This window comes from Onychomys torridus, chromosome 13, assembly GCF_903995425.1.
Source record: "Onychomys torridus chromosome 13, mOncTor1.1, whole genome shotgun sequence".
In the NCBI taxonomy this organism is placed as follows: Eukaryota; Metazoa; Chordata; class Mammalia; order Rodentia; family Cricetidae; genus Onychomys; species Onychomys torridus.
In genome coordinates, this window is record NC_050455.1 from 27,599,528 (window position 1) to 27,609,280 (window position 9,753).

Genomic DNA, 9,753 nt, shown 5'->3' on the forward strand with positions numbered 1-9,753 from the left:
GCGGAAACACGCTTGCCTGGCGAGGAGAGGAGGCGCGTCCGCGAAGGCGGGGCCTGGAACTGGCCGATCCGGTATCTGTTCTTCGACCTCTATGGAGCAGGTGTTTACCCGGGAGCTGGGCAGAGGAGGCTAAGGCCCATCCAGTCCAGAAAGGGGAGGAGAGCGCAGCCGGAGCCCAGGACAGAAACCTTGTGGGTCCCCTTCCCCAAAATCAACTTCCAACCCTCATTCCTGAGCGTGGGAGGAAGTGCCAGACACACAGATGCCTCCCGCCCCCCCTCCCATCCAGTTCCGCAATGCCTACTCATTGCCAAAGGAGCGGGAAGTGATACACCAGGGAACGATACCAGGGCCCCAGTTCCCACCCCCAAGTCCCTGGAGGGCTCCCCGCTGAAGAAAGTAATCCAGCACCTTCCTCCCAGAGAGCCCCTCCGTCCCTGACCTGCACCTGAGCTCGGGGCGGATGGAGTGCAGGAAGTTCCGGGAGCCAATAGGCGTCACTTTGAAACATAGCAACAGCGTGTCTCTCCCTCTGAGTTCCTGCTGCCGCCCCCTGCCCTCGACCCCCAAGGCACCCTTGATCCCAGTATGGGTCTCTCTCTCTCTCACGTCCTCCTAGCCCAAGGCCTCCACCCAAGAACAGCTCTGTTCTCCCAGGGCTGTAGACCTGAGGAGCTGGAAGAAGCGAAGTAGGGTCCGGTTTTCACACTTTTATTGTAAAGCTCGGGAATAATTACACGGGTCTTTCATTGACAGCTCAGCAAACAAACCGGAAACGAACCGAACCGGAGGGGGTAGGGGCGGTGCCTGCGCATGCTCGCGGCGAGGGGAGGGAGGTCAGAGAAAGAGAAAGACAGAAAAGACAGAAATCGTTACAAATCAACGGGATTGTGCTCGCAGCGCCGGGGGGGGGGGGGGGGGGGGGGGGGATGGAGTGGGGGCGGGGGCCCTTCCCGGGAGGAGCGAGGCGGTGGGAAGTGGCACGAACCAAGAGAAACACGACCCCGAAGTGGGCACCCGACGCGCCCAAACCCCCCCCCCCCCCCCCCCCCCACCCGACACACGAGAGAGACACGGCCCCCCTCCCCACTCAGATAACCCGAGGAGACACAGTCTCCCCTCCCCGTGGGCAGACATACCCGCCCTGGAACCCCCAGGGGCGAGGTGGCCCTCCCTCCCAGAGAAGTCTCACAAGGAGATGCCCCCCTAAGAGACTTTCACAGGGTCAACACAAGCCCTCCCAACACCAGAGACGGCCCCCACCCAGGGAAGAAATGGCTCCAGGGGGCCTCCCTCAGGAGAGAGTGGTATCCTAGAGCCCCTAGAGAAAAGACAGTTCAGAAATGCTCAGTCTCATTCCAAATGCTGCAGGGCAGACACCCCCATAAGAGAGATGGGGGAGGGCCAGAGACATCTCTTCCGGGGAGCTTCAGAGACAGCTTTCTCCCTGGAAAGAGAGCCGGCCAAGACTGACTTGTCTTAGGTACTCCCAGGAACCCTGGGAGACAAGCAGGCTCCCGAGAGAACCTGGATAGGGAAGAGAGACATGTTCCCATGGTCCCCGGTGGGAATTCATGTCCCCAGAGACTCCCAAGGGGAGACATAGGGACTAGAGAACCCCCAGGTTAGGGATGCCTAGAGACAGCTCCCCTCCTGATGTGAGAGATGCTTCAGGGACCCTAGGAAATATGTCCCCACATACCCTTCCCCTACTAAGAAGAGACATGCTCTGAAGTAGGGAGATGGGGACCAACTTGGTCCCCTCTAGGAAGACACTGACTGGGTCAGGCTGGGTTTGAGGGGGGTCTCCTCTGGCCAAATGTCGCCTATTGGTACATAAAACTGTACGCGACACAAGGCATTGGGGAGGGGTTTCACAGACCTGGGACCAACAGGGCTAGCCATCCCCTGCCCACCTTTGGTTTCACCTCTTGAGTGCCCAGGTGGTGACAGATTCAGTGCCCTTACCCCAACCAGGGGGCCAGGGCCCTGCATTTGCCTGTGGAAGGACTTCTGCTCTGTGCTTCTGAGCCCTTCCAGCCATCTAGGCTACCCCCTTCCTTCTGGCTTCTCCATTGTGCAAAATGTTCCTCTGCTCAGTGCTCAGGAGTCTCCATGGCCAGGCCAGGGTACCAGGCCACCAAGGGCCTCCAGTGGGAGTCTGCTGACCCCAGGGACGCCTCTTGGCTGGATTACCCTCTCCCTTAAGCAGACAGGCCTCATACAATCTTTTCGTCCTGATCCTAACCTTCAGGACCCGGGACAGCCCTCCAGGCCACTGCACCTCAAGCTACCAGCTCTGCAGACACTATTGCACCTGCCCCATTTGTGCAGGGGAAAGGGGCTGTGTCTTTAACAAGCCCCTGGCCGGCTTCCTGGGCCTCCCCCAGGGAAAGGAGCCTTTGGCCAACCCCTGGACCTGGCTGTTCTTACCTTAGCCTGCCTACCCGCTGCCATATAAGGGCTGCGGATGCTGAGGCCACCACCCTAACAATGCACTCCTTCCCAGCACAGTTACCCCAAACAGTAGTAGGGGTGAGGAGGCAGAGAATTGGGTGATTCTACAGCTCCTCCTGGCTTTTCTGGGGTGGGAGTGGGGTCTCTGGGGTTACAGGAGTCAAGACTCAAGCTGCACAACTCCCAAAGGCACCAGACGACCCAGCAGCCTGTCCACCCCTCCCACACATGGGCCACCCCCACCCCAAGTTTAGACTAAGTCAAGTGGGGGCCATACCCTGAGTCTCCAGCCTCCCAGCCTGGGCCCTTGGGGAGCTGGAGAGGTAGGGGCCAAGGCAGTGGGGGCTTCTGGAAGGAAGAGAGGCTGAGGCTTTGAGATGGCCACAGTGGGAGGGAGACGGGGGGCTCTGCAGGATACCCCTCATACCTTGGCCCCCTGAGGTGAAGAAAACCCCCACCTCATCATGGCTGACTGGGCTTCTCTGCCTCCTAACCTCCCCGCCCCCTCCCCCATGGGACCCCTGACCCTGGAGAAGGGAAGCCCAACTGGAGGAAGGGGCCTAGAGCCCAGGGTGCCCTGAGGCAGCCCTCCCACCCCCTGAGATCAAGGCAATGGTGGTTTTACAGGCTGATGGGTCAGTCATGGCGGGGGCTGGGGGTTGGAGGGCGGGGAGGATGCTAGGTGCGGGTCCCCCACATAGGAGGCAGCAACCAGCCACCCCCTGAGCAAACTTTCCTGCTCCCAACTCACCCAACCAGGCCAGAGGCACAGTCATCCCATCCCTGTCCAGCTGCCCCCCTCCCCACAGCCTCAGGGCCCCTCTGTGATGCTCATCTGGGTGTGGGAGGCCAGTCTGAGCGGGGGGACTCCCCACCCCCCAGGGCACAGCGCAACAGTTCCAAAAAAATAGAGATTTGTATTTTTTTTAAAAAAAAATTAAATAAAAGCCCAGCTCTGCTGATAGGCAAATGTTACCCCTGTCCCCCCCCCCACCCACCCTTTGTTTCCCTGGCCTGCGCCCCCATCCCACCACGGCCCCAGGGGTATTTACAACATGGAACAATAGAGGCCTGGGGGGGCACTGCGGCAGGGAAGAGGGGCACAGGGCAGGTCCCCCCTAGAGAGGTCCCCCAAGACAACACAACATCAACGAGAAAAGTTGCAAAGCAGGCAGAAATGGGGGCATCATTCCAAGGTCCTTATATACAGACGCCGCAAGACCAGCAGGGAAGGGGGTGCCCAGATGGGATCAGGCATGAGCCTGGGAGCAGGTGGGCCAGCCCAGGAGCGGTGCTGGAAGAAGAGGTCTTCACAACACCCTCACCCCAATCCCCACCCCACCTTTGGTAACAACAGCCCTTCAGAGAGCCCCTGGTGGTGGAGGTTTCCTTGGAGCATTCGCAGGGAGTAAGTCCCCCAGTTTACCCAGCTGCAAGGCTACACCGCCCTGATCAGCCATGAAGAAAACAATGAGTTAAAAGTGTGCTGCCCACTCTTGACTCCACCATCTGCCCAAAGCAAGGGGGTGCTCCCTAGAAGTAGATGGAAGGGAGCCCAGTCATTGCAGAGGAGCCCTCATGGGCATCCGCTGGGTGGAGCCCCATAGAGGGGGAAGAAGGGGCTCCTTGGAGCTAACGGGTAGGATTAGGGGGGAAATGACCTGGACCCTGCATTGGGGGCAAGGGCCAACGTGGTCTTGAAGCCAGTACTCCCATGGATCGGGCCCTGGCCACAGAGTCCACGCTGGAGGGATTGAGTGGGGCCCTGGAATAGACCCAGTTGGGAGCTGGCCGGCGACTGGGGGAGGGGTGGCCGCCGGCCAGAAGGGGGCTCACAGGTAGATCTCACGCTTGGCGGCGGTCTGGGCAGATGCCGGTGTGGCTGTGGGTGGGAAGTCCGAGGTCTGGGTCAGGGGAATTTCCTCCAAGGTGGCCGAGTCCTTGCAGGAGTCATGGCTACTGTGGGAGAAGGCACTGTAGGAGGGCAGGAGGCGCACGGGGGCCGTTTTGGTGTTCCGGTCTTCCGGGGGGCTGGGGCTGCCGGCGCCCGCAGGCTCCTGCCCTCCTCGGTCCTGGTAAGGCACGAAGGTGGAGAGTTTGAGGGCGCTGCTCTTGGTCCGGCGGCTGGGAGACGACTGGCCAGGCATCCAGCATGCGTCAGAGTGACCAAACTCGCTGCACTCCCGGGTACATGTGCCCGTCATGGCGACGTCGGGCAAAGGGCGGAGGTCTGTAGGGAAGCAAGGACAGCCATTAGAGAGGGCAGCCTCAAAAAGCTCTGCTCCATGCCCTCCCCACATTGTTATATACCTTCTGCATCTGAACTGAGGTGCGGTCTCTCCAGCCCGCAGAGCAACAATACACACCCCCTCAGGCAAGCACTGCTTCCCTTATTCCCCTGTAGCCCCCTGGACAGCTGCTCTAGGTCAGTCTTCTCTCTAGCACACACACACACACACACACACACACACACACACACACACTCCTTAAATAGGTGCTGTTCTTCCAGCCTCCTCTACCTTACAGCACTCTTCCCACCCACCGATCCTGCCCTCCGACAGGTGCATAAACAGCACATCTACAAACCATCACCTGTCTCCAGACAGGTTCAATCATGGGATTCCACCCTCAGATAGGGTTGAGGAAATCCCATCCTAATTTAGAGCCTCCCACCCCCCACCCCCCATTCATACAGAGCCGTGGTTATACAAATCTACTCCACTGGACACCTCTGTCCCCACACAAAGACGGCACATACCTTCCTTCCAAGTCCCCTCAAGCCTTCCATGCTCCCAGCTTTCTTAAAACCCCACCCCACGCCAGCACAGCAATGCCTTGCTTTAAAGCCAAGGGGAGGGGACAAGCTTCTATGTGGGATGTTCACACATAAGCACACACACACACACACACACACACACACACACACACACGACAACAACAAGCACACACATGCAACCCCTGCCCACCTCACACCAGCCCCTCACCAGCCACCACCCTGGCCTTGCCCCCAGCTCCCTGCCCAGAACACCCACGGGAACAGGAGTTGGCCGCCTGACATCAGCAGTAGCCAGTGTGGTTGCTGGGCAGCCAGAGTCTCCATGGGAACGGCTGGGCCATGAGCACTTCCTGTCACAGCTGCCCCTGGGCCGCCCTCACTCAGGGACAGCACCAGGCGGTGACCCCCCTCAGGGACATGACTGAGAAGCTCTGCCTGGGGCAGGGGCTCCCCCAGCACCACCCACCCTTGCTTGGTCTACTGCCAGTGTAAGGTGAGGAGGGGATAGTTTTGTTATTAACCCTCAAAGCACCAAAGCTCTTTAGTTCACGGTTGGGGACCCAGGATGGCACAGAGCACTGGGTGGGCGGGGCTGGGTGCTGGGGCGAGTCCCATAGACCCCAGACCCCAGAGCAGCTCCCACCTACCTGGCACTCTGCCTCAGGGCCTGCTCCGGCCAGCCGGCTCTGCGAGAGCATAAAAAGGACGAGACTGGCATGAGATCACGCACGGGGTGGCAGGGGAGGGAGGGGCAGAGGGGGCTCTGGGCCCAGGGCCTGGGAGGTTAGACAGGGCCCTAAGACTCAGGGTGAAGACGAGCACTTTCCATCTTTGGGGAGGAGGGAGACTTTGAACTAACAGAGGTGTGAGACCCAAGGACAGCTCCAAGCCAGTCTTTCTCCCCCAAGGGCTGGCTTTGTTCAGCTTCTCCTCCACAGGCTGCCACATGGACGCCTTCTCACACATACTCCCGTGCACACACACACACACGTGCAGCACAGGCATACTCTCACAATATACCTCGCCATCCATTCCCACACTCACTCACCTCTGCTCCAGCTCTTCCCTTCAAACGCCTCCTAGAGAGGCCCACCCCTTCCAGACCTCCTTCCCAGCTCTTCCTTAGCCAAACCTTCTCCTACTCTTCTCCTGGGGGATGGGGGGGGGATGAGGGGAGATTCCATCCTTCTCTGAGTTCTTCGTAACATCTGGGAGCATCATGCTCTCATCTCAGATCCCCTCACTCATTTGGGGACCACCATCCTCCTTCTAGTGTCCTCGCCATTATCTGAGCCTCCTGGCCATCATATTCATTCTCTGGGGTCCCTGTTCCCAGGAAGTCAGCATAAGGCAATGCTACCCAAAGACCCCAGAGTCAGACACAGCTATGAATCCCTTCATGATCTGTCACTTTCCAGATGTGTGATTCTGGGCCAATTGCAGAACCTCTCTGAGTCTCAGTTTTCCCCACTGTAAAGTGGGTACCATAAAGTCCTCAGGTCAGAGAGTGTGGGGAGGAGTCGATGAGACAGATCTGAAAGCATGGTGCTTACTACAGAACACACAAGCAGAGCTCAAGACACAAAGGACCATCTTAAAAGCACCATCCCTCTTCTTGGACTTTAACTCATTCCTAAGATGCCTCAAACGCGCCGACGCTCCTCACCGTTCTCAGGGTGCTCCATTTCGCCTATGCTGCCATCAGGGGTGGTGCGCTCATAGTGGTCCTCAGGTAGGGCCAGGGGACCAAGTCGGGGCCCTGAGGATGACTTGCTAGATGGTGTTTCAGACTCTTCCAGGCCACTGTCATAGTAACTGTGCTGTGATGGGTCCTGCAGCTCCTGGGCCTGACTGGTGGCCGAGAAGGTCACACGGCGGTGAGGTAACTGTAGGGACAGAGAGTGTTACTCTTGGCTGCCTTAGCCTCCTCCATGGGGCCCAGCACCACACCAGTTCCACACCCAACAAGACCCTCCCCGGTCTCAGCAACAGCCAAGAAGAGGCCCAGCCCCTTTAGTGCAGCATAGGCCCCAGAAAGCATAGATCCCAGTAGAGATACCTCTTAATTCGAGGCTAGCCCCCAGTACAGCCAAGTCCACACCCTGGAAGTCCCAACACAGCATAGGCTCCACTGTTATCACAGCCCCAGACTGCCATGACAATCCTAGTCCAGCCCAACACTGTTACACCACGGCTTCCCGACACAGGCATGGCCTCCCTTGCCTTTCAGAACAGAATGGACTGCAGTACAGAGTAGAGCCCAAGAGCAGGACAGCCCAGTCTCAGCCAGCTCCAGATGCCAGCCTGGCCTCTAAACACCAGCACAGCCTCAAGCTCCTGAAACAGCTCCCTGAAAGCAGAGGACACCTAGCTCCCACACTGCTCTTCCATACCGAACCGTCCCCTCTTCCTCTAACTGTACCTTCCAGGCTTGAATTCCTCTCCTGGCTCACTGCTCTGCAACTTCCCATTGCCTCCATCCAAAGGGTACCAACCTCTTGCATCTTGCTCCTCAGACCAAGTTTGCAGTGCTGAGGCCTCCAAGGGCCCCTCCTACTCAGGCCCCAGCTCCCTACAAATCCTTTCATGGAGGCCTGGGTGTGGGAGGAGATGGAGGGAGGAGCAGGTACTTGATAGGAACAGACACAGGGTGTCGGAGAACTTAGGCCCAGTGTGGCGGAGCACGGGACACCCATCAAGGCTTGGGAAGGCTCTTCTCTATGGTGTCCCCTCTAGGAAACACAAAGGACCCCCTGCTTGGTGGATCCAGATTTGGGCTTAGACTGAGTCCTGGCATTGGGAGAATCGAACAGTGACAGGCTGTGCCCTGCCAGCAATCCTGTTTGCCTGCCACGGGTTAATGATCAGACCAGGAACCTGGCAACCTCAACCTGGCACTTGGCACAACCATCAAGCCACCTACCTGGGACCTCCACTGGTTTTCCTGCCAACCAGAAATTAAGAGTTGTGGAGGGCACAGATCCCAGGTCCCTGGAGGCCAGTGGAGCAGCAAGGCCCAGGCCCTGTTGATGAATCAACAGACTCTAATCCTCCAAGACACAGGCACCTTGTCTCAGCTCTGTGGCCCTTTTTGTGAAGGTCAAGGAAACAGCCAAGAGAGGTGATCTCGGGTTTGTAAGCCCACTTCCTACTCTGTCTGAAACCCCTTATTAATGTCTGAGGTCAAGGGTAGAGGTATCAGGACAAGAAGCTTTGGTCCTGGCGGAACAGCCCCCCTGCTACCTCCCCATGTTTTCAGGAACCCAGTCGATCCCAAACAGTGCAAGGTGTGGATGATGAAGTGAGCTCTCCAGAACTGCACCTTTGGGGCTAGCTTACAAAGGAGCAAGGTCCACCTGGTAATGGGATAAACAGACCCCAGGACGGTCCCCAAAGGCACATGGCAGCCTGGTTATTAGTGCTTCTCTTTCTTGTTTTCTGTCAAGACTGGCCATCCTAAAGAAGCTGGTAATCAGGGGCTTCCGTCCTGCATGTGGGCAAGTCCCTCGGGCTTTCCCCCATCAGTGAAACGCTAGGTGGTTATACTCAATCTTAACTGCTCCTGCAGTTCTATCAAATCTTAAAAGACCAGGTCCCAAATCACTCAATCTCTGATCCTGAGTACTTCATGGGCTGCCCATACTGACCCGCCAGATCCAACATGTCAGAAATCAAATTATTTCTCATCGATCGTCTTTCACATAGGCAGTGAGCTCATCACTGTCTCGTCACTGGCACTCAGGAAGCTGATATCCACCTGGGAATCCTGGTAGTTTCTCCCTCATCCCCATCCCTCCGCCCTATCAATTAGGATCTTGAATATGGTTGGCCCTTTCTCCCTAAACTCAGCCAAACCCATCCACCTATCATCCCCCCTGCAATCCTTAGTCCAAACCTTAGTGCTCCTGCGCTCCCCTCCCCCACATAAATGGGGATTGAGCTAGGGCTTGACACAGGCTAGGCAAAGTAAGTGCTCTTTCTAAAGTTCGGTTCATCCGGAAAACTGGGGTGTAAGGGACTTTTCTTCCTGAGGGACATTTAGCAAGGCACCCTTGTCCTCTCCAATGTATAGTCCCCCAGACTCAACATACTCTCTCCTACACCCTCCACTCCAACCAGAATACTCTCCCCTCCTGCCCTCTCCCTGCTTCCAACCTGGTCATGCTCACCCATGCTTCAAGAGCTGCTCACACAGTGACCCTTAGGCAAGGGGGCCCTTCTGCCCAAATCTTACCCATCCCTGACAAGCTGGCTCTGGGTTTCTATTCTCCTCCCAGAAGCCCGTTTCTGTTTCCCCCACATTACGTCCTAAAAAGTAGGAGGAGGCGCTAAAGTCAAACAAACGTGGAAAACTCAGTTAGACAAGTTTAACAAGTTCACTCTGTCACAGGGCTTTGCAGAACTTTTTAAGGATGTGATAGCTAGTCTCTCACTAACTTCGTCGTGGAATCGGCTTCTAATTGTATAGTAGATAATGGCAGACTCTGGAAATCAGATCCCGTGAAGCTTCATATTTAAAC

The 9,753-nt window shown here is 57.2% G+C and overlaps 1 protein-coding gene across 3 annotated transcripts; it reads right to left on the reverse strand.

The window, feature by feature from the left end:
• Positions 1-695: 695 nt before the first annotated feature.
• Positions 696-5,919, reverse strand: LOC118594684 (protocadherin 18-like). 3 transcript variants are annotated; one of them, XM_036204778.1, is made up of 2 exons: positions 5,881-5,919; positions 696-4,687 (listed from the first exon to the last, which is right to left on the reverse strand). In XM_036204778.1, exon 2 carries the CDS (start codon positions 4,659-4,661, stop codon positions 4,290-4,292), a length of 372 nt encoding a protein of 123 aa, XP_036060671.1. In that variant the 5' UTR covers positions 4,662-4,687; positions 5,881-5,919; the 3' UTR covers positions 696-4,289. The 3 variants fall into 3 exon arrangements, with proteins under 3 accessions (XP_036060671.1, XP_036060673.1, XP_036060672.1); XM_036204780.1 differs by lacking the exon at positions 5,881-5,919 and adding an exon at positions 5,216-5,322; XM_036204779.1 differs by lacking the exon at positions 5,881-5,919 and adding an exon at positions 4,768-5,088.
• Positions 5,920-9,753: the final 3,834 nt, after the last annotated feature.